Source organism: Gossypium arboreum, chromosome 5, assembly GCF_025698485.1.
Source record: "Gossypium arboreum isolate Shixiya-1 chromosome 5, ASM2569848v2, whole genome shotgun sequence".
NCBI lineage: Eukaryota > Viridiplantae > Streptophyta > Magnoliopsida > Malvales > Malvaceae > Gossypium > Gossypium arboreum.
The window spans coordinates 84,570,154-84,595,816 of record NC_069074.1 but is presented as its reverse complement, the minus strand read 5'-3'; the positions used below and the strand labels follow the sequence as shown (position 1 = coordinate 84,595,816).

Here is a 25,663-nt window from a genome sequence, read left to right as displayed (position 1 = left end):
CTCTAGTGCAGTGGGATCTCTCATGTATACAATGGTTTGTTCACGTCCAGATTTATCATATGCAGTCAGTGCAGTTAGCAGATACATGGCAAATCCCGGTAAAGAACATTGAAAAGCAGTTTAGTGGATTTTAAGATGCTTACGAGGCACTACTGATGTTTGCTTACAGTTTGGAAGAACTAAAGATGGAGTCATAGGGTATGTTGATGCTGATTTTGCTGGAGACTTTGATAAAAGAAGATCTCTCACAGGTTATATCTTTACAATCGGAGGTTGTGCAATTAGTTGGAAAGCCACTTTGCAAACTACAGTCGCTTTGTCTACCATTGAAGCTGAATACATGGCGATTACTGAGGCTTGTAAAGAAGCTATTTGGTTGAAGAGACTATTTAATGAACTCAATGAAGACCTTCAAATCAGTACAGTATTTTGTGACAGTCAAAGTGCTACCTTCCTTACAAAAGATCAAATGTTTCATGAGAAAATAAAACACATTGATGTTCGGTATCATTTTGTTCGTGATATTATTGCTCGTAGTGATATTGTTGTGAGCAAAATTAGTACTCATGAAAATCCTGCAGATATGATGACTAAGTCACTTCATATAACCAAGTTTAAGCATTGCTTAAACTTGGTTGGTGTTCATTGTTGAAGTTAAACCCTTAAGGGGTTTTATGGAAGAGGTGGAGAACTTGTTCATTGAAAGTTCGCGATGAAGAACTTATTCATTGAGAATTTGTGTCAATATGGAGATTGTTAGAATTAAGTGACCTGAATTCTTATTTAAATAAAATACGATGGAAAATAAAATAAAAGTAAAATCCATATAGAACTAGACTTCTTTTATTTTATTTTAGAATAAGGTTTTTTAAACCTTATTAAACTCCATCTATTTTATATTGATTAGGATAAGGTGTTTCAATCCTACTAGGATATGACTTTACAAGCCTATAAATAGACATAGTCTATTCCTCTTGTATTAATTCAAAATTTTCGACATAGTGAATTTTCTTCTCCTCTGCCCGTGGTTTTTTCCCGAAAGGGTTTTCACGTAAAATTTGTGTGTTTTTTTTATTTTTTTCACTCTTACCGTAACTATCTATTAATTGAAAGGTGCACTTATTTTGATCAAATTTTAGTTAATTTTAGAACGCATCAAGTGACCAGAACGCAAATTTATTAATAAGTTAATAATTTGATTGTGATTTACTCGTAAAACTATTGATACCGTTAATGATCGTTGTTTAAAATTTTCTAAAAAGTGATGCATTACTTATATATTTTATCTTTCATACATTATTTTGATTACGGAAAATAAAAAAAAATACCAAAATGACAATAGAACATGTTCTGTAAAGCTCAACCTTTTGTTGAAGATACCCAAATCCATTATTTGGTATGAAATTTCAAAAAAGGCATAATCTTATTCATTTTAATTTTGAAGAAAAAAAACTTGTTATATAACATAAACATTGGAAATTTATCTCTAGAATTTGCAAAATAATAGAAAAATCATTTTGAATAAAGAAAACTCATCTTCATTTCTGATAGCAAATGAAAAATAGGAAGAAAGAAAACGTATTTTCTTGAAAGACGCTTCAAATGAAACAAATATGAAAAACATAGATGTATTATGGTGAAAAAGTGAAAACTAGGTTACAAATATGACCCAATGACTTTCACACTTTTCTAGGTCGTCTCCTCTCTTGTCCTGTCAAGTCTTTAGTTGCAAAAACAAATGCATGGGGCCATTGGCAAACCAACCGCCAAGCTTAATTGTGATATTTTATATATAATTTTTATGTTTTTCTTGAACTAAATTCACACTCAAATTCTTGGAATCATTACTTCATTTTGAAGTGGGAAGTGGGTATATTTTCCATTTAGTTGGGTCACAACAAAAGAATATTTGAAGATATCTATGATTAAATTGGAATCTATGATTTTTAAAATAGCCGAATCCATGATTTTGAAAATATATGAATTAATAAAATATATTAATCAAGATTTATTGATTTTCAGGCGGGATTATATTTTTAGTTTGTATATCTATGAATTAATAAAATATATCTTCAACAAAAAATTTGAAAATATTTATGATTAAATTGTAACTTTGTTAGTTTCGTCTTAATTCTAAAAAACTAATAAATTTAGTCTTAATATTTACATGTTTATAAAAATATTACAAGCTAAATTTGTTAAATCATGACTAAATTGATAGAATATGTTAATTTTGAGAGCTAATTTTATTATTATACCAGTCAAATTTATGAAAATTGATGAAAAATATTTACACTGTGATTAGTTGTCCTTATTTGATCGCTTTCGAAATTGATAGGGATTAGATTAGTTCAATTTTTTTAAAGAGACAAATTTTCTCAATATTAAAATTGAGATGCACTAGAAAAGTCGTTTTACCCAGTTTAATCATTAAATGACATGTTACATTTAATGTGACATAATAATTTAAAATGAAAATTTAAAAATGAAAATTATAAAAATAAATGTTTTAAAAGCCTTAGTTTTGAGGTTTTCAAAATTTTTATGGAAGTTTTATGTTCACTTTTTTAAAAATTCAGTTTTACTTAATTTTTATTTTTAATTTTAAAATTATGTAACATGGTAATAAAAAAGGATTCAATTGTTATAGCACCGATAAATTGAGATGTAATTAGAATAATAAAAATTTTAGAGATCAAGTTAAGTTAATGGTCACAATTAAGGATGCTTGATGTAATTAACTTTTTTTCTAATAGAGCAAACGAGGGTTAAAATATAACCCATAGAGTGACCTTTTTGCAAGTTATCTCCTATCCTGTCATGTCGTTGTTGGTCTTAATTGCAAAATAAATGCATGGGGCCATTAGCAAACCAATCAGTACCAACTTCATTAATTTAGATCCCAATATTGCAGTAATCTCATAACACAAATCCTTCGGCTACTAAATCAAGAAAACCCAGTTTGTTGAATTTACCAGGCAGATCAACTTCAATTTCTTTCTCAAGGTTTCTCCTTATTTTAGTTCAACCTTCTATTTCTGTTTTTTATTTTATTTTATTTTTTTATTTCCCAAGACAAAAAAAATATCTTCAACTTCTTTTGCTCAAGAACAGGTAAAAAAAAAAAAACCCAACCTTCAAATCTCTTTTGATTGATTCGAAGCAGTAAGAATCTTCTCAACACTAAGTGGAAGTTGCCAAGTGAGGTAAATCTATTTATATTTGTGTTTATATATATAAATTAAATTTGTTATAAATATTTTTGATCTCATCTCATCTTTTTATGTTCTTCTTGAAGCAAATCAGAGGTAAAAGAGTGTTTGGATTGACGATCAAATTCTTGGAGTTACAACTTCATTTTGAAGTGGTAAGTGGATATGTTTCCATCATTATTAGCGTGAGGGTAATAATATTTACATTTCTTAAATAGGATAATTTGTAAAAATAGTTACTTTTGTCTGTCTCAGGTTACATTTTAATTATTTATGTTTGAAATGTTACGTTTTAGTTACTTATGTTACTATTTTATTACGAAGTGATCACTCTATCGTTAAGTTCAGTTATCTCTCTAACGGTAATCTTACGTGGCAGTTCAACTAGATTTTAGATGTCAACTTGAATTTTTAAATTGGATGAAAATAGATTTTTAATTAAAAATTTAATTAATTAAAATTTTTAAACCTAAAAAATCTGTTCATATCCTCTTTTTAATTTTTCTTCAGTCTATTCTTTTTTCAATGTTTTTTTATTTGATTGGAAAAATTATTATTAATATCAAAATAGTTAAAATCAAATTGACTGCTTCATAAAGACGGATTCAATAGAGGGTTCAGGTATGTCTTCTTTGCATTCATCTATCTCTTTTATTCAATACTGAAAAACAAAAGATTAGATTTTTTATTGTTTAATAAAAACCCTAAATTAAAATTCTTGATATAAATATTAACAACTAAAAGAATTTCAGATCAGAAAAAAAGGATACCCACAAATGGATTGTGAACAAACAAGCTGATTCAGATAAGAAAAAATCGGATTGAGAAACTAATTATTCAAGAACGTGAAGAATTGAAAAATACAATGATTAGGAATAAAAACGATTACCATCTTTTTATTTGTCGACAACCACTTTATTTTAAATTTTAGAACATAAATTTGTCGGTGAAAAAGACATACCTAAACCCTCCATTGAATCCTCTTTTATTTTTGTACGTGAATAAAATTTTTTGATGATAATAGCTTTTTTAGTCAATTGAAAAAAAAAACTAAAAAAATGAGGAGATGAACGGTTTTTTAACTAAGATTTAGGGTTTAAAATTCTTAATTAATTAAATTTATTTAATAAAAAATATATTGGAAATCTAAATTAGCACTTAAAATCTAGTTGGACTGCCACGTAGAATCACCGTTAGGGAGATAACGAAACTTAACGGAAGAGTGATCACTTCGTAACAAAATAATAACATAAGTAACTCAAACGTAACATTTCAAACATAAGTGACTAAAATTTAACCTGAAATAAACAAAAGTGACTATTTTTATAGTTTACCCTTCTTAAATACTATTTTTGAGTTTTTTGAATATTAATAAAAGTATGAAAAGATGAAAATAACTTTATATTAATATTAAAATAATATTAATTACTTTTTAAAGTAATGATATTTTAAGATTGAGTTAGTGTTTAACTGACTCGTGACACCAACTTAGTCAAACACATTATATATATAATATATATAATCTAAATATATGACAGCGAGTCATGGTGTCACTCTCAACTCAATAAACCAAATTTAGTTGAGATAAAAACTCAACAATTACTAATGGGTAGTTTTAGTTTTAACTTTTTTCAAATTTAAAGAAATTAATAAAAAGTACATAGACTTAGTTTAATTAATTTTAATCATTAGAATTGTATATATCTGTGTAATGAAATATATCCTTCCAATTTATAATTGTATATATGATTTTATCAACTAATATGAATTGATAAAATTGTTTTTAGTTTGGTATCATATCAATGTAAATGTCTGTATAATATTGTTTTTCTCTAGTTTTTTATTAAGTTTATAATAATATTCGCATTTTGTGTTATGTTTTCAGCTGGTCTAAGTTGGAAGAAAAGCCCATTGATTCTCAGACTTTGAATCCTTCTTCAATTTGAGCTTGTCAAGCATGGGTTGTGGATTTTGTCAGGCTGCTGTTTCAAACTCCGTTGGAACACTGATTGTGGACTGTATGATAAAGCCGGCAGGACGTCAACTTGATTATGTCCGTCGCTTTCATGATAATGTTGAAAAGCTCCAAGAAAAAATGTGTGACCTTGAAAGTGCACGAGATCGTCAACAACGTGAGATTGAGGATGCTGAAAGGCAGCTTCTACTAATTCATAAGGATGTACAGAACTTGCAATCAAAGGCTGGCGAAACACTATCGGATATGGAAACTCTCGAAGAGGAAATTCAACTGAATAAGAGGTGTCTCAAGTGGTGTCCTAATTGGATTTGGAGATACAAATTAAGTAAGAAAGCAATGAAGAAAACTCAGGATATCTCTGAGCTTTTGGAAAAATTTGATCGACTTGGACCAGTCGGTTACCGTGATCCTACTGCCCTTCCCACTATAGACTTCCTATGTTCTAAGGAATTTGTGTTTTCGAAATCTTCAGAGACTGCCTTCTATCAAATCATTGAAGCCTTAAAAGATGAGAACATCAACATGATTGGGTTGTGGGGGATGGGAGGGGTGGGCAAGACCACCCTAGCTTGTGAAGTTGGAAGTCTAGCTAAAAAGCTGAATTTGGTTGATAAAAAACTGAATTCGTTTGATAAAGTTGTGATGACGACTGTGTCTCAAAAGCCTAATTTTGAGAGAATTCAAGATCAAATTACACAATACATAGGCTTTGATATGAAGAATGATCAAGGAAGAAGATCCGAGCAAGAATTACAGTTAAGGCTGAAGAAAGAACAGAGGATTCTCATCATCCTTGATGATATTTGGAAACCTATCAACTTAGAGAAGAAGATAGGAATTCCAATTGGTGATGATCATAAAGGCTGCAAAGTTCTTTTAACAACACGCCGTAAACAAGTATGTCAAATAATGGACTGTCAAACGGTGGTGCAACTTGATTGTGTGGATGATGCTGAAGCTTGGACTCTGTTTGAAGAGAAAGCAGGTCTAGATGACTTTTCTGATGATTCTATTAAAACCACAGCAAAGAAAATTGTCAAAAAATGTGGAGGTCTGCCTATAGCTATTGTTCCACTGGCAAGTGCCTTGAAAGGCAAAACAAATTGTTATGAGTGGCAAGCTGCATACCTGAGACTCGAAGGTCGTAGATTGACTGAAATAGAGGATGTTGATGAAGAAAATGCCTATGTATGTCTTGAGGCGAGCTTCGATTACTTGAAGGATATGGTGACCAAGACATGTTTCTTGTTGTGCTCTTTATTTCCCGAAGATCATGAGATATATGTGGAGGACTTGGTAGGATATGCATGGGGACTGGAGTTGTTTAAAGGCATGGACTCAATTAAAGATGGTAGAAGCAAAGTGCTTGCATCGATTGAGATCCTCAAGAACTCTGGTTTGTTGCTAGATTCCGGAGAAATGCATGTCAAAATGCATGATGTGGTTTGCCAATTTGCTTTGTGGATAGCATCTTCAAGAAAGGAGATTTCTTTTGGGACTGTTGAAACACTCCCGATGGATGAAAGTCTCAAGCATTACACAGCAATCTCTTTCGAAGCTAACCAAACGGATGAACTTCCTAAAGGAGTGGTTTTCCCAAATCTCAAATTTCTTTTACATGGTGGCGATCGTTTCATGGAAACTTCAAGCGAATTCTTTGAGGGTATGAAGGCATTACAAGTTTGTGCTTTGAATAATAAATTGATATCTCTAGCTGCATTTCAGTTTCATATGAACCTTCGAACTTTGTGTTTGATTGGTTGTCAACTCTCTGACATCTCAATGCTTGGGAAGCTGAAGACACTTCATATTCTCTCTTTACGTCGATCTTATATCACTGAATTGCCGACTGAAGCTGGTGATTTGGAAAATCTAAGACTGTTGGATTTATCGTATTGCGATGATCTACAAAGAATTGCTCCTAATTTAATACAAAAATTTTCCAATTTAGAAGAACTATACTTGCATGGTTGTAGTTCATTAGAATGGGCGACTGAGAACACAACTCAAAGAGAAAGCTATTCCAGCCTGTCGGAGTTGGATTTATTGCCAAAGTTGGTTGTAATATCATTGGATATTTCTTCTAAATATCTTCCAGATGGCTTTGAGTTTCGTAGATTATTGAGCTTTGATTTTTGCATTGGCATAGAAAGAGAAGCGTGGTTCCAAGAGAGGGAAAGTTATCCAATCTCAAGATCACTCAAATCGATAAGTCTGTAGATGCATGCAAGCAACTATTTGAAAATGTAGAATCTCTTCAATTGAATAATGTGGAGGGTCACCCAAACCTTATTCCGAACTTGAACTTGGGATTTAGTAAGTTGACTTCTCTAGATCTTCGTTGGTGCGACTCTATGCAATGCCTAATTGATGCATCAAAGCAACAGGCATTCTCTAATTTGAGAAAGTTATCATTAAGTAATATGTGTCATTTGGAAGAGATGTGCAATGCTCCCCAGCCGCAAGATTTTTTACAAAAGCTTGAAGAGGTTATAGTTTCAAATTGTGGTAAGATGCAAGTGTTATTCCCGATTGTTGAAATAGAACAAGAAGGGCCCAGTCGTCATTTAAGCCTCCAAAGTCTGAAGATTGTTGAAATAGAGGGATGCAATAATTTAAAATATATCTTCCCAATGTCGGTTGCTAATAGCCTCGGGCAATTGCATACTTTAAAGATAAAGAGTTGCTCGCAATTGGAAGATATAATCCAAGACCGAAAAGTGGCATACAAATGTCTACTCCAAAGTTTAAGGGAAGTATGTGTATCTCATTGCAATAACTTGACATCTGTTTCCTTATTGTCCTATGGTCAAAGATTGGGAAATTTGATTATGCTTTTCATTTTAGGTTTTGTTGATTGATTTGCCTCAATTGAAAGGAAGGGATGTGTAGGACATTATGCTCACACAATCGTCTTTGCAGAAGTTGAAAGTGCACAATTGTCCTCAATTGACACATTTTATTATTTCGACTACGATACAAGTAAGATTTTTCTTTTTGTTTTATATTATCTATTTATTTATTAATTCGTTTCTTTTTTCTTTAATGATTTTTTGTTTGAGTAGTTGTTTAAAAGATAGAGTTTATTTTATAATTTTGGTCTAAAACTATCTAAATAACCTTTTAAACAAATTAGTTGATTATAATACTATATAACGAGATTAATAAAATTTTCAGAAAAAATATTATCCAAACTTTATGTTTTAGATATGTTGCAAACTATTTATCTAATACTAAATTATATTATACCTATTATGTGGGTAAACAAAAATAAGCTATATAAAATTATATATAAGTTTTAGTTTGGTTGGTATCGATATTATTGTCTGAATAGGAGGACGTGGGTTCGAGCGCACTCAAGCATATTTATCTTTCTGTTTAAATGTGGGAAGGAATTATGAATGATTTTAGAATTTGTATTAAAAATAAACTAGAAAAATATATATTTTTAAATGTAGCCTTTTACACAAGTGGTTTTTTATTTTTGTATTAATATATGAAAATGAGTTTAAGTAATTTCTAATTGCGTTGTTACACCTATCCAATAATTTATATGTACAAATTATGTGGTATTATTTATGACTGTTTTTGTACCACATTTTTGGAGTATAATATTGATTTAAGGTAAAATAATTTTTTTGTAAGGAAATTAATTGATGAAATGTTAAGTTAGTTGTTGACATCTTTGAACATTTTGAAATTGAAAATTGATTATATGTTTATAGGAATTGGTGTTTGGGAGGATGACAAATGAACAATTGAGCAATTTGCGTTCATGTAAATACGAGGAATTGGAGCAAGATCAAACGTCATCACAACATCATCCCCTACCTATTTGCTTTCCAAATCTCATTCTAATTAATATTTTGGAATGTGAAAGCTTGAAATCTCTCTTTCCAATTATTGTTGCTCAAGGTAATTCTAAAAAACTAAATGTGCCCAATTTGCAAACTTTGAAGATAAAGAGGTGCTTTGGAATGGAAGAAATAATCCAAGACTCACAAGTATCAACCATAAGCTTTCAATACTTAAGGGAAGTACAAGTTACAGAATGTAATGATTTGAAATTTCTCTTCCCAATGTGTGTTGCTAATAGTCTTGGGAAATTGCAAACCCTGAAGATAGTGAGATGCTTTGGAATGGAAGAAATAATCCAAGACAAACAAGTATCATCAACCATAAGCTTCCAAAGCCTAAGGAAAGTACAAGTCACAGAATGCAATAAATTGAAATTTCTCTTCCCAATGTGTGTTGCTAATAGTCTTGGCACTACAGGAAAATAGGGCTTTAGCGGCGTTTTATCAAAAAACGTTGCAAAAATTGTAAAACACAAAGCAATAGTGGCATTTTACCAAAAACGCTGCTAAAAACTGAGCAATAGCGGCGCTTTTGGTAAAACAATGCTAAAAGACAGATCTTTAGCGGCGCTTTTAGTAAAACGCCGCTAAAAGACAGAGCTTTAGCCAAAAACGCCGCTAAAAGTCATATAACTCTTAAAATCTTAAACCCTCAAAAAATCATAAGCACTACTTTATATATAACCCCTAAAATAGTAAACTCCTAAATCCTAACAAACCCTAAACACTAAACTATAACCCTTAAAACCCTAAACGCATTTAATAGGTGCATTTTAACAGTAGCTAGGTTATAAAACGCTAATGTTAAATTATTTTGTTCAAAACTTATCGTTTAGTTGTCTTATTTTTACCCACACCGATACACTTAACATTTTCTCCATTTTTCCCCAGTTTTATTTCCCCCTTCTTCCTCATCCTAAATCCCTAAAGTATTATTACCTATTCCCAAATTCGACATCCAAATCCCTAACTAATTTAATAATAATAATAAAAGTAATTTTAATAATTAAACTTAAATTCAGAAATTTGAAACATAGAGGAATTAAATTCTTAAGAATAGAAATATAATGACTAAATTTTAATTTTACAAAAGTACAAATACTTATCTCATATTTTAGCTTTTACTGATTAAGTGGTTTAGTATTCAATTTGTTAAAGTATGTTAAGAGAATTACTTTTTCTTTTTAAGATTTAACACTCCTATGTGAGAAGATATTATTTAACTCGTATATTTATTAAAAGTTTATATAAAAATTAATTTAAAAGTCTATATAAAAATTAATTGTTATTTTAATCATAAAGTTAATTGTGTTTCAATTTTATTATGGAAAAATATTTGTTAAAAATAAAAAAATTAAAATACTATTATTTAAAATAATTTTAAAGTTTTTGGGTATATGACTTATTGTTTTTAATTTATATATTAAATAAATTCTTATATAATAGTAAAAGAGATAGTCTTAATTAATTTTAAAATATTGAATTAATTATCATTATAGTTTAAGATTTATGGCTTAGGGTATATGATTTAGGGTTTAAAATTTAAGAGTTACTATTTTAAGGTTTATGGATTATGGATTATAGGTTTATGGATTATGATTTACAGTTTATGGTTTAAGGGTTGGGGTTTAAGGTTTAGGTGTTAGGGGTTAGGGGTTATGGGTTATGGGTTTAAGGGTTATGTTGTATGATTTAGGATTTAGGGGATAAAAGTTAGGGGTTTAGGTTTAGATTAGTTAATTAGTATTTTTTAATTTATATATTAAATAATTTCCTATATATTCGTAAAAGAGATAATATTAAATTTAAGATATTAAAATTATGATTATAGTTTAATTTATTTAAGAGATAATAGATAAACTTTATATATATTTAGGATTTAACTTGAGATTTGTTAAATGATGAAATTTTATGTAATCAATTAATGCTTTTATATTTAAAAATATTTAATCTAAACAATTTGATATATAAAATATATAAAAAATTAAAATTTAATCTAATTATTTTAAATATTACTTAAATTTTTAAAAAATTATTTAAAATTAATATAAAAGATATAAAATTCAATATAAAAATTATAAAAAGTCAAACATTAGCGGCGTTTATGATAAAAAAGCAAAAAAGATAACAATAGCGGCGTTTATATAAAAACGCCGCAAAAGGCAATCAATAGTAGCGTTTATGATAAAAACGCCGCAAAAAGTAATTTATTTTAAATAAAATGGTACCGTTTTGATAAAATACGCGGCTAAATTTTAGTTTTCATTGAAACGACGCCGTTTTATTTCTCTCCCCCCCCATTCCCTTCTTTCTCGATTCTACTTTCTTTCTCAGCCATTCTCAGCCTCTACCTTCTATTTCTCTCCCCCGATTCCCTTTTCCTTCCCAATTCCCTTTTCTTTCTCAGCCTTTCTCAGACTAAGCCATTTCACCCCATTGCAAACCCGAAACCCTCATTTTCCCCCAAATCATAGTTCCCCTAAAACCTCAAAATTTCCTCAAATCAAACCCATTTGCTGTCTCCCTCTCTCTTTTCGATCGACAGGTATTATAATTTTCTAATCAAACCCAAAGCTCCTTCTTTCATTTTGATTTCATTGCAGCAAGCAAGCCGTTTATTTTTTATTTCATTTCGACTTCGACTTCGATTTCACTTTTGTTTTATTTTTGCAGCAAGCAGAAAGATTAAGGGATTTCATTTTGAAATCAAACCCGATTGAAGGCTACCTTTGGCGAGTCCATCAAATCAAGGTACTCTTATTTACTTGTTCTTTTGAACCCTAGACTTTAGCATGCTGACATTTATATTTTTTTTTCTTTTGTGTTCTTTAGTATATGCCATCTATTGGGAATTTTATTGTTGTTCTCTTTCCCTCTGCGTATGTAGTTAGTTTCCTATTATGGGAATTTATTTTGTTGGTTTTGATTTCTGCGTTTGATTTTGGCTTTTTGGTTCTTTGAGTCGGAAGATTGATGGCCTTTTATGGGCTAGTTTGATTTATATTGGCATTTGATTATACATGATTGGAAAAAACTTTAATATGTATAGATTCTCCAAGACTAGAAACTTTATCCTTGATGTTTCAATACCGTAAACATGTTTTCGGTTATCAGTTTAGTGTCTTCTCATGTGATCATTGGTAGAAGCAATTCCTTGTTGGATTAGATAGTTTAGGTTAGATAACCCGACCTATATTGAATTGCTTGCTCTATTTATTGTGTTTTGGTTTCAATGGTCAATATTCGGGCTTATTAAACTCTAAAATGCGTGTCACCACCATCCTCATGAAAACATGCCTCAAAAACACTCTTTGCTTCTTTGTTGTGCTTGTCTTGCCTTACACTCAAATATTTATGTTACCAATCTTAGTTGGTCCAGTCACCTTTTCTTCCATGATCTTCGCATATTGTGTAACGTTAATACATCCTTCCTTATCCTGCATTGCTTTTACCTTTGTTAAATAGTGGGTAGTAGCTATCCTCAAGTTTTTCGCGAACGTTAGAGTCATAAAAACCACGGCTAAAGACTTCGATTCGAAATTTGCTACCTTGCATTGGAGGGCACCTATTGAGCTTGATGGTCTATATCTTTTCACGTAAAGCGTAGAAATTTCAAAACTGTTACTTTTTGGAGAGAAGTTATCTTATCGTTTCCTTACGTCTTGGTAGCTGCATATTTGTTTTATTTTCTCCTTAATCCTCAAGTCATGCTCTAAGAAATACACTCAATTGAAGTTTGGAGCAACTCTATCCTCTTTTAACTCTATGATCTTATGAATGTGCGAGCATGTTTGTAATGTCTCTGTCATAGTGGCTTCATCATATGATATCAATTACTATGTTACACATTGATGGTTAGAAAGCTGTAATTAATTATTTTTATTCAATTTGATGGCTCGGAATAAATTGTTTTTGGTGACGCATGCATATTCACGTAACGAGATGATGTGATTGTTATACATAGCTATTACATGAGTTGAGACCGATGAGAGTAAGTTGGAGAATAGCCTGTGTTATCCAAAAATTAGTATTTTGTTCTAACAATCACTCTTTTGCATGCTAACTCAGCATATTACGGTTGACATCGTGTCGGATCAATTGCTTGTCTTTGGAAAAGAAAGAAGGTGGGGCTATCCATTCGTACATCATGACATTGGGGTTATCCATTTGCCAGCATATTACCCTAGACTTCTGTGATGAGTTAAATGGATTTAACTCAATTGAATAATGATTAATTCACTTGTTTTAAGTGTTTTGTTTTTCATTTTATATTTTTTATATAAAAAATATATATACTTAAATCACAAAATGATAACTAAACTATACTTATTTTCCCAAATTGATATTTAAACTTTTTGTTGTCATAAGTGGTACTTAAACTATACCACTTACCCATTTTATTCTGTTGTTAAAGAAATTTCCTTAACCAATCATTTTGTGTACGATATAATTTTTAACTAAAATATCCAAAAAAAAGATTAAATATTATTTCCTTTATAAACATATTTATCTTTTTTGTTCTTCACGTAAAAGTTCTAGTGACAAAAATTCAAGAACTAATCGAGAAACACATTTGAACCTAGTTTTCGACAATAAAGCTTAGATTGCGATGAGTTTTTTTTTCTTTTTAATTTTTTAATATATTCTACCGGACACATCGCAATTCCAAGTATCTATGTTAGTGATTTAGTAGCTCTTCTTAAATTTGAATCTTGATGATAATTAGACTGGAGGATGCCATTACTGTAGTGAGGATCCTTTAAATATTTACCTTTTTTTAATAAATTTTGAACTAGAGTGAATTGGCAAAAGTGTTGTTAAGAAGCTGAGGGTGTTACCGTAGCTCAACCAATTTAATAATTTAGGTTGATGCTATAATGTTATTGAAAGGCATATTTGAGTCGATTATTTTTTTATTTTATGGTCATTTATTGTTTGCGGTGTAATTTAATTTGCTAGAATTGACTCTTCCATCCAATTTATAATTTTAAGAGGTATGTATATTTAATTTGCTAAATCTTTATTTCTAGGAGATTATATTTGGTATGTATTCCATGAGCTAATTACAAGGTAATTACAATTTCAAATAGGTATGTATATTTAATTTGTTAAATTTGTTTTAACTTGTTTTTAATGGATCATTAATGGATCATGTTTTTAACTTATTTCAAGTCATCCTTTGATTATTTTTTTTAATTTGCTTATCTTTGTTTATCCTTAGAGACTTGTTATGTTGTCTTTAATTTTTTAATTTGCTTATTCTCGCTTATCCTTTGGATCTCTTTGCTACTAGTTCCAATGCGTATCTTCTTCTCATTGCTACTAGTTCCAATGCGTATGTTCTTAAGTATGAATAAGTATGAATTAATTTTATTACCATATAGCTTGCTTGTCCATTAAAATTACAACAATAGTGACCTTCTCTCCAACATTTTTTAAATATTTTAAAGATTCAAAGTATATAGGTTGGAAACTGACGGGTTGCCTTATATCGGTGTAAGATATAATGGATCCTCCCTAGGTGTAACAACGCCACGTATGATGAATCTTAAAAATTCAAAAGACTTGAAAAAATTCTATCGAGCTCATTTACTATTGAATATTTATTACCATGTAGCTTGCTTGTCCATTAAAATTACAACAATAGTTGACCTTTCTCCAACATTTTTTAAATATTTTAAAGATTCAAAGTATATAAATTTGGAAACTGACGGGTTGCCTTATATCGAGTGCAAGATATAATGGATCCTCCCTAGGTGTAACAACGCCACGTATCATGAATCTTAAAAATTACTATATTCAAATTATTATTTTTTATATTAATAATGTTTGATTTTAATATTTAATAATTTTAAATGTCTTTAAAAGTTATAACTAATTTTTATCAAAATAGTATTAATATTGATCATTACTTAAATAAATTACATAACTTACATAACTCATATAACTTACATAATTTACATAACAACTTACATAACTCACATAACTTACATAATTTACATAACTCACATAACGTATATAACAACTTACATAACTTAACTAATACATGTAGTGTAATCTAATAATTTCCTTAAAAGCATATAGTTTAAAGTTCAAATTTCATAACTTACATAATCTACATAACTTACATAAAACATAAAACATAAAAATATATCATATCAAGACTTACATAATAAACAGCTTACCTGTAATTTATTGTCAACTTTAGAATTCAAGAACTACAAAATGGATAGGAGTTGGATGAAATTGTCAAGGGTAAGCAACGCCTATCGAAATGGAGTACAAACTTTTATGAATTTTGCATTTCAAAATGCAAGCCAAGAGAATATGATTATTTGCCCGTGTAAGAAGTGTGGCAACATCAATTGGCATACTCGTGAAGTTGTCTACGAACATCTAATTGTTGATGGCTTTATTCGGGGTATAAAAATGGATTTTCCATGGAGAGTGTACATCTAGTGGAACTTCTTCAACGATTAATCCGACTTATCGATCATCGATTACCATCGGTATGTTAGACAAGATGACATGGAAGGTATGTTGCGGGATGCATTTAATATGCACATCATGGTGAGCAATCGTTTCCACAATTTATTGCATCCGATGATTGTAATATTGGTGGAAATGTTTTTGGCGAAACGGGAACAAATGCACCTTATGAGGAGCCAAATGAAGAAGTGGCGAAGTTCTACAATTTACTTAATGAAATGAACGAAGCACTTTACGAGGGATCAAAATATTCGAAATTGTCCTTCTGCATTCGTTTATTTCACTTAAAATGTTTGGGAGGGTGGATGGAAATTCTTTTACAATCGCTCTGATTTTCGAGAGAGATGTTTCTTTTTGCAAAAATCCCCCAATCTTGTCAAGATATGAAGAGACTAATAAAAGATTTGAGCCTTGGGAACGATAAAATTCATAGTTGCCCAAATGACTGCATGTTGTACTGGGGTGATCAGAAGAACCAACAGTGTTGTAATGTTTGCGGCAAGTCTCGTTGGATGAATGGGAATACAGAAGATGTGAATGTGGATGAAGGTGGGGCACAGTTAAGAAAGAAGCCAGTCAAGGTTTTGCGATACTTTCCCCTAATACCAAGACTTCAAAGGCTTTTTATGTCGTCAAAGACGGTCGAATCTATGAGGTGGCATAATGATCAACGGACCGATGATGGATTATTAAGACATCCTGCGGATTCTTTAGCTTGGAAATCATTTGACTTGAAATTTTCAAGCTTTGTAAGCGATCCTCGAAATGTGAGGTTTGGGCTAGCAGCTGACGGCTTTAATCCATTTAAAATCATGAGTACTTCGTAAAGTACTTGGCCTGTGGTGCTTGTTCCTTACAATTTGCCTCCATGGATTTGCATGAAGCAATCTTCGTATATTTTATCAATGATTATTCCTGGAGAGAAAGGTCCCGGAAATGATATTGACATCTATTTGCAGCCACTTATTGAAGAGTTAAAACAATTATGGTCGGGTGTTGAGACATATGATGTATTAAGAAAAGAGAACTTTTATTTACGTACAGCTTTATTGTGGACAATTAATGATTTCTCGCTTATGCTAATTTATCGGGTTGGAGTACTAAAGGACGTTATGCTTGTCCTTGTTGTGCTGCGCAAACTTGTTCAAAGTGGTTGTACAATGAGAAGAAGTTCTCTTACATGGGCCATCGTCGGTGGTTAGATGGAAATCATAAATTTAGATTTCAGAGGACTCTATTTGACGGTACTGAAGAGTACAGAGGAGCTCCTCAGCAGACCGTTGGATCTGAAATCTTGTTTATGTTAAAAGATATCAACTTTAGTTATGGGAAGATGAATCAACCACCTAACACGAAATCAAAGAGAATATCGAGGGATGAATCTAATGATGAATCTGACAAAGAGGATGATCCTAATGAGGCAGACTTGTGAAAAAAAAAGTATTTTTTTGAGTTAACTTATTGGGAGCATAATATTTTACGCCACAATCTTGATGTCATGCATATTGAGAAGAATGCCTGTGAGAACATAATTGGGACAATTTTGAATGTCAATGGAAAATCAAAAGACAATCTTCAGAGTCGACTTGATTTAGTTAACATGAGAATTCGACGTGATCTTCATCCTCAAGTACTTCCGAATGGGAAATATTGGTTGCCGCCTTCTATTTTTTCAATGTCAAAGGAAGAGAAAGAGGTGTTTTGTATGGTGTTGAAGGATATAAAGGTCTCAGATGCGTATGCGTCAAATATATCTCGATGTGTGAGTCTTAAAGATCGAAGATTATATTCATTAAAATCACATGATTACCATATCTTAATGCAAGATTTACTCCCAGTTGCTTTACGGTGTTGCATGTAAAAAAATGTGACGTCCTGTATAATTGAACTATCCAATATAATGAAAGCTATTTGTGGCAAAGTTTTGGATGTTGAAGAACTTAAGAAAGTACAGGATCGAGCTGCTTTGACTTTATGCAATTTGGAGAAGATCTTTTCACCTTCCTTCTTCACTATTATGGTGCACTTGGTAATCTATCTCCCTCACGAAGTAATACTTGGTGGACCGGTTTTTTATCGATGGATGTATCTAATAGAAAGCTGTTAATTTATTTGTCAAGTATTTATTTATTCGCGTCTATACATTTAGTTACAACTTTTGATAAATATTGTATATCGTGTTTAGGTTCCTAAGCAAATTGAAATCTTATTGTCGCAATAAGCGTTATCCAGAAGGATCAATTGCTGAAGGCTACTTGGCAGAGGAGTGCATGACATTCTGTTCTAGATATTTAGAAGATGTTGAAACATGATTGAATAGACCAAATAGAAATGCTGGGCTCAATGATCATAACTTGGCCGAAACTTATTTATTCCAAAGTTATGGAGAACCAATCAGCAAAGTTGAAATTGCAGAATTAGATGATATATCATGGATACAAGCACATCGATATGTACTTTTTCACCACGATTTAGTTGAACCGTTACGCAAGTAAGTTCTAAAATTTCCTCACATATTTGTTGTTTTGATTTGTTTATCTTCTAACCAAATACACTTGTTTTTAACATAGTGAGTACAAACAAATTTTGAGATCTTGTGCACGCTCTCGAAGATTGCAACATTGAGAGATTAATAAGTTATTCATAGAATCTTTTCATGAATGGTTAAGTCAAACGGTATGCAACTAAAGTTAATAAGTTACATATAATCCCGAAATTTAGTTAATTATTCAGTTTACTTTCGATTCAATAGGTTTGGAGTGGAAAGGACGTCAATGACGAAGTTAAATAGCTTTCCCAAGGTCCGAATAGAATTATAAAAAGATATAGTGCCTTCCTCATCAATGGATACAGATTTCATACAAAGTATCGTGAGAGAATGAGGAGAACTCAAAATTGTGGAGTTGTTGTTAATTCTTCAATTACAAGTTATGCTAGTGCTAGGGACAGTAATCCGGTTGAGGGTAATGTGGAGTATTACGGACTTCTTACCGACATTATTGAGTTGGATTACTATGGCAGATGGAAAGTTGTCTTATTTCGGTGTGATTGGGCTGATGTTAATACTACTCGAGGAATTAAAGAAGATCAATTTGGTTTTACAATGTTGAATTTCTCTCGCTTGATTCACACTGGACAACAATTAATGGACGAGCCATATGTATTTCCTCTCAAGTGAAACAAGTTTTTTATTCAAAAGATCCAACTGATGAGGGTTGGTATGTTGTACTCCGGAACACCCCTAGAGACTTGTTTGAAATGGGTAATGGAAGTAGAGATGACATCGTCGAAAGATCAGAAACATTACCTTTTCTAGAACAAAACTTAGATGAAAATATTCCTAGTACTAATACACAACATCAATGGGTTCGACATGATGTGGATGAAGATATTCTGAATAATGATGTAGTAAGATTTTACAATTTTTTAATTATATGTAATATTATAATTTTAATCTTTGTCATGTTATATAATTTAACTATTTTATATGTACTACTATTGTTGTAATTTGTTACTAAAACTTTAATTATTTTATGTGTATTGCAGGAAAAATGCGTAGAAGAAGAGTACGAGATTTAAGTATTGTCCAGAATACTCCAAATTCGGAAGAAAGAAATAGTGAACAGCAGCCAATTGTTGGATCTTCGAATGTGTCGGAGACACTTGATGAGCCTGAAGAATTTCAAAGTAATATTATGTTCATTTTACATGTGTTGACTTTTATTATTGAATTATTAGTCAATTTTAATATAATAATAGTATATCATTTTTCAGCTGAAAGTGGTGGGATGCACAGAGTTCGAGGATGTACGCTACTTAGAGATTTATACGACTTAGATCCTGTCGAGCGTGTTAAAGTAAGTAGAAATACTCATGGTCACTGTTGGATCTGAAGCTCGACTTTTAGCGAGCTATTTGGGCATTTTAGCACGAAATGCAAATATGTTTCCCATCAACTACGAATCATGGCATCACATGCCCGATAGCAACAAAAACCAGCTCTCGCTAATATTAAGGTAACAAAATGTGAATGCAATTTATAATACTTTGGTTTAAGTTTCATTTATATTTACATTCTAAACTTATGTTTTTAGAGAGATTTGCTTTAGAAGTCTCCGATGATTATATCAAGAAGGCATTAGGTAAAAGATGGAGAGACAATAAAAGCACTTTAAAGAAACAATATTTTAAGAAAGACATAAGCCTCGAGGAAAAATCGAGAAATGTTCCGCTAGGAATCTTTGAGGTATTAATGGAAAGATGCGGTTAGATTTTGGAATCCAAAGAAAGGAGAGGTATTGCGTATTTCCAAACTCTTATATATAGTGTTTACTATATATGTAATAATAATTTTATTATGTAGGACCGTGAGCGAGTTGGAACAAGCGTGAGCAAAAAAAAAATTCACGCACACCAGCAGGTCGAGAAGTTTTGCTTACAGAATGAGGCCGAGGTATTATGAATTTATTAATTCTTTCAAATATTAATAACTTTCTATTATTAAATAATATTCTTACTACTATATTGTAGGAAGTCAAATCCGGACAAAAAGTTGGACACTTTCAGCTTTTTGAGATTACGCATAGGAAGAAAGATGGATCTCCTATTACATCCGAAGCTGGAGAAATTATGGTATATTCACTTAATAATATTTGATTTATTCTAAATATTTATAATCTTTAATTATAATTGTTTAATTCAATTCATCATTAGTAGTTTTAAATAATGTTAAGTTATGTTGCGTTTCTTTTTATTTATATATTTCGTTTCTAACTCTTTAATTTATTTTTTAGGAGAAACTAAAGGAGAAGAAGGCGGAATATGAAGCGGTTGCTTCGAGTGATAGTTCTGTTAATCTTGAGAACATTGATAATGAATTATCACTTTGAAGTTTTGGGTCTGAAAGGTACGGTCGGGTTCGATTTCAAGGATCCGTGTTACCCCACCCAATATTTTGGATCCGGCCCAACAATACATGCCTTCCTAAGTCAAGCTCAAGCTGAAGTTCAGAGGTTAAGAGACCTGATAGCTCAGATGAAAGCGAACACGGTTGAGCAAATTACCGAGGTTCAACGAAAATATGAAGAACTCCAGCAACAACTTAGAGCGGAGGCAGCAGAGAGGGAGGCAGCGGCTGCAGCGAGAGAGGCAGAGGCACAAGCGATGGTAGCAGAACAGAGCAAAAAGTACGATGACCTCCAGCTACAGCTTTAGCAGATGATGCATATGTTTCAACAATCGCAAAAGCCGCCGTCTTAGACATTAGTTTTCTTATTGTAAGAATGTTTTTAAGTTGTCACGTTTAACATTATTGTAAAAATATTTTAAATTATACTTTATTTATTAATTATATCATATATCTTTAGTTAAATTTGAAGTATCATTTAGAATTAATGTCTTTGGTTGTATTTTTTATGTTAAATTTGCTATTTTTGGCTGCATTTTATATTATATTTGTTGTATTTGGTTGGTTTTAATGCAGGAAGGGCTGGATATTGGTGAAAAAATATTACAAATCTGTCAAAATTAGCAGCGTTTGTAGAAAAAGCGCCGCTAAAAGCCTTGACCTTTAGCGGCACTTTTCCCGCAAACGCCGCTCAAAACCTTGACCTTTAGCGGCGTTTGTGGAAAGCCCTGACCTTTAGCGGCGTTTTTCCCACAAACGCCGCTAAAAGCCTTGACCTTTTGCGGCGCTTTTCCAATAAACGCCGCTAAAAGCCTTGACCTTTAGCGGCGTTTTTCCCACAAACGCCGTTAAAAGCCTTGACCTTTAGCGGCTTTTTTTCCAAAAAATGCCACAAATTTTTATGGCGTTACCTATAGCGGCGTTTTTTGCAGCGTTTTAGAAAGCGCCGCTAAAAGTTTTAGTGGCGCCTAAAAGCGCCGTTAAAGGCTAAAAAAAGCGCCGCTAAAAGTCTATTTTCCTGTAGTGTGGGCAATTGCAAACTTTGGAGATACAGAGTTGTTCCCAATTGCAAGATATAATCCAAGAATCAGAAGTGTTCATCTCAATGGCTCAAAGTCTAGCACGACTGAATGAAGTTAAGTTGACTAATTTACCTCAATTGAAAGGAAAGGGTAGAAATGACATCGTGCTGACATCACCATCTTTGCACAAGTTAAAAGTGATAGATTGTCCTCAATTGACACCTTTTATGGTTCCAACTAATATACAAGTAACACCTTCCAATTATTTATTAAAATTTTCACCTTTTTTTGTATAAAATAAATAAATGCTTGTATAATTCTTAAAAAAAATTTTAGAATTTTGGTCTTAAAACTAATTTAAATAAACCTTGAAGTAGTTTAGTTAATTACAATACTAATTAGTAACATAAATAACATTTCAACTGAATACTTTTATAATCTATATAAGAAATATATATATATTACAAACACTATCTAGTACTAAGTAATATTATTTATGTTGTGTTTTTGCACCATATTTTTGGAGTTTTTTTTAATTTATGATTATTTGAGTTGAACAGTAAACTTTTTAAAAATTTGAATTCTTTGATTATAAAAGATTGAAAAAGAAATCTTGTGTTTATTCTTAAAGGAGAGAATCTAGTTTTGAACATTAATGTTCAAACTTAAAGAATCTATTAAGTAAAATAAATTAAACCTTGATTTTAATAAAAGAAATTGTTAAAATAAAAGTTCCATAAGAAAATGAAATAATAAAATGATAGGTGTAAAGTCAATGGCTTTCAACACTTTGGAATTGATGATTGATGATATGTTTATAGGAATTGGAGTTATCGAAGATGACAGAAAAGAAGCAAATAAGCAAGGTCACAGTCCCTGAAAGGAGAGGAGGAACATCAACATGTACGGAATATTTAACAATTTCCAATTTTGAAGAGTTATTTGAATATTCTAGATATAATCTTTCAAGTCTGAAGGACCTACGCTTGTACAAACTAACTGAATTGCGGGTGATATAGAGTGGTCCCATCCAAGTTGAATACTTTCAAAATCTCACTGAATTGGTAGTCTTCAATTGCAGAAGGTTAAGTTACATCTTCTCATCTACCATCGCTCGAAATTTGCCACAATTGTGGAGGTTGGTTATATCTGACTGTGAGGAATTGGAACAAATAATTGAGAAGGATCATCTCCAACCTATTTACTTCCCTAATCTGACTTACATTTTTATAAAGAACTGTGAAAACTTGAAATGTCTCTTCCCGATTACTCTTGCTCATGGCGGCCTTCCAAATCTATATCGATTATACCTTGGAAGGGTCTCCAAATTAGAGCAGGTGTTTGAAGGAGATGAGGGAAATGTGAATAAGGAAGAAGAGAAAGTGTTGTGCGGAAGCATGTGAAAGAGTAAAATTATTGTACTAAAAAATCACACTAAGTTCAATTCCCAGGAAAGAGAGGTGGATCATGAGGATCACTTAAGTACCAAGTCTTTCATAGCCAGAATATCCCTCTATCATAATTTAATAGCACAATAAATCACTACAGTCACATTCACAAAATATGAACAATAAATAGTAAAGAACACCAGAATTTTAACGAGGTTCGGCAAATCTTGCCTACGTCCTCGGACACTACCAAATATATTTCACTCCAAAATACAAGTGAAACTTTACAAATAGGGAGAGAGAACAATGCCTTAAGTAGAGAATGGAAAATGTGGGATGATGAGAATGAGCAATGGTTGGCCTATTTATAGTTGAGGTTTAAGGGCCACCTTGCAAATTCCCTATTCACTTAGGGACCAAAAATTGCTATTATCCCATGCCCGACACTAAATAAATATTTGGTGCTCATAACTTTGACCTTTCCAAGGTATGGGTAGGTATGGGAAAGGTATGGGCAAGGTATGGGATATATTCTAATAATCTCCAACTTGAAGATTTGATTAGGATAATCTTATCTTCACACAATTCTTTCTGCCTTTGACAACAATACTTGATAGTGCCTTCTTCAACTGTTAAACTTGCGGGATATTGATCAAGTTCAAACAATGTTCGGACTTGGTTCTTTGTTACCACCTTGGTCATCATATCTGCGGGATTATCTGCGGTCTTGATCTTACGAAGACAAATTTTCCCTCTTCAATAATTTCCGCACAAAATGGAATAAATGCGTCGATATGCTTTATGCGTGCATGATAGACTTGATTCTTTGCTAAATGAATAGCACTTTAACTATCACAATACACGTTAATATGCTCTGAACCAACCCCAAGGTTTTAGCCATACCTTGTAACCAAATAGCCTCCTTCTGACCTCTATTCTGACTATGTACTAAACACGTGGTTGACAAGCATAGCTGTGAGATCGTAATGTAGACTTCCAACTTATTGGTCCTCAAGCAAGTGTAAACACATAACCGGTAGTTGATCTTCGCTTGTCCAAATCAAGCATAGTCGAATCAACGTACCCAATAACACCTTTACCAAGTGTATTATCACGCTTGAACAATAATCCAACATCTACGGTCTTACGAATATACCGTAGAATCCATTTCACGACTTGCCAATGTCCTTTTCGAGGATTATGCATATACGCTCACTATACTAAGCTGCACTGTGAAATGTCGGGTCTTGTACACACCATTGCATACATTAAGCTACCTTTGCATTAGAATACGGAACTTGCAACATGTATTCTCGTTCCGTATTCGTCGAAGGAGATAGTTGTGTAGAAAGCTTGAAATGAGAAGCCAGCGGGTACTTACGGGTTTTGTATGCTCGTTCATGCCAAAGCTGCTTGTAGTACCTTTTCAATCTTATACGAGTCAAGCTAACTCTATCATGAGCTCTATCTCTCCATATTTCTATCGAGAATCCTTTTAGCTTCTCCTAGATCTTTCATCTCAAACTCGAGATTGAGTTGAGTCTTCAATCTTTCAATCTCAATTACGCTCTTAGATGCTATTAGCATATCATCAACATATAAGAGCAAGTATATGAAAGTTCCATCTTGTAGCTTACGAAAATACACACAATGATCAAATTTGCTTCTTGTGTACCTCGCCCTTTCATGAGGCTGATCAAATCGCTTGTACCCTCGCCTCGGAGATTGCTTCAATCCATAAGCGACTTTGTCGGTTTGCAAACAATTTTCTTTTCCAGCAACCTTGAATCCATCATTTGAGTCATATAGATTTCCTCTTCCAAATCACCGTGTAAGCGCGGTCTTCACATCAAGTGAACTAGTTCAAGATCATATTGCGCAACCAAGGCTAGCAAAATCCGAATAGCGAATGCTTCTGGCCGGAGAAAACACTTCATTGTAGTCTATTCCTTCTTTACGAGCGTAACCCTTTGCTACCAATCTAGCCTTGTATCGAATTTCATTTTTACCGAAATCCTTCCTTCTTTGCATATACCCATTTGCATCCAATTGCCTTCTTTCCTTGGCGGTGTCACCAACTCCCAAGTCCTATTTTTATGAAGAGCGCATTTCTTCATTCATTGCTTACTTCCACTTTGCACCATCGGGGTTACTTATTGCTACGTGTAAGTAGAAGGAACATCATCATCTGCAATTGAAAGTGCATAGGCCACTATATCATCAAAGCGGCGGGCCTCTGAATCTCTCTTCTTGGCCTCCTATATGCAATTGAATCTTGTTCTTTGTAGAGGTTCTTGGGTAGGAACCTCTTCATCATTTGTCCTCAAAATTATTTGGATCATCATTAACCTTTTCAAGCTCCACTTGCTGCAAAGTACTCTTGGTTTTGTCATCTTTTGTGAATCACTGTACTTTAACATGGTTGATTCATCAAAAGTCACATCTCTCTGAAAACAATCTTCCTTGTATCGGGACACGAGGCGGTATCCTTTTACTCCATCGAGTTATACCCAAGAATAATGCTTTCTTTGCTCTTGGGTCTAACTTAGATTCTTTACATGATAATATTCGGTGGAACCAAATACATGTAAAGAATCATAATCGATGTGATTTACAGTCCACTTCTCCATAGGATTTTTTCATTTATTGCGGTGATGGCAAGCGGTTAATTAGATGGCACGCATATGTAATCGCCCTCGGCCGAATTCCTTGCCCAATCCGACATTGGACAACATACATCGAACTTTCTCGGTATAGTTCGATTCATGCGTTCTGCCACCCCATTCTGTTGTGGTGTATCCCGAACGGTGA

At 32.3% G+C, this 25,663-nt stretch overlaps 1 protein-coding gene across 4 annotated transcripts; it reads left to right on the top strand.

Moving 5' to 3' along the window:
- Window positions 1-2,806: 2,806 nt before the first annotated feature.
- LOC108449999 (disease resistance protein At4g27190-like) lies at window positions 2,807-9,180 on the top strand. 4 transcript variants are annotated; one of them, XM_053028661.1, is made up of 6 exons: window positions 2,807-3,006; window positions 3,115-3,206; window positions 3,307-3,367; window positions 5,098-7,946; window positions 8,038-8,172; window positions 8,916-9,180. In XM_053028661.1, the coding sequence occupies exon 4, from the start codon at window positions 5,170-5,172 to the stop codon at window positions 7,408-7,410; it is 2,241 nt and encodes a 746-aa protein (XP_052884621.1). In that variant the 5' UTR covers window positions 2,807-3,006; window positions 3,115-3,206; window positions 3,307-3,367; window positions 5,098-5,169; the 3' UTR covers window positions 7,411-7,946; window positions 8,038-8,172; window positions 8,916-9,180. The 4 variants fall into 4 exon arrangements, with proteins under 4 accessions (XP_052884621.1, XP_052884619.1, XP_052884620.1 ...); XM_053028659.1 differs by having other exon boundaries at window positions 3,299-3,367; XM_053028660.1 differs by having other exon boundaries at window positions 2,807-3,206.
- The last annotated feature ends 16,483 nt before the right edge of the window (window positions 9,181-25,663 follow it).

Coding starts and splice junctions, on each gene's coding strand:
- LOC108449999 (XM_053028661.1), top strand. CDS start 5,170: ATGGGTTGTGGATTTTGTCAGGCTGCTGTTTCAAACTCCGTTGGAACA.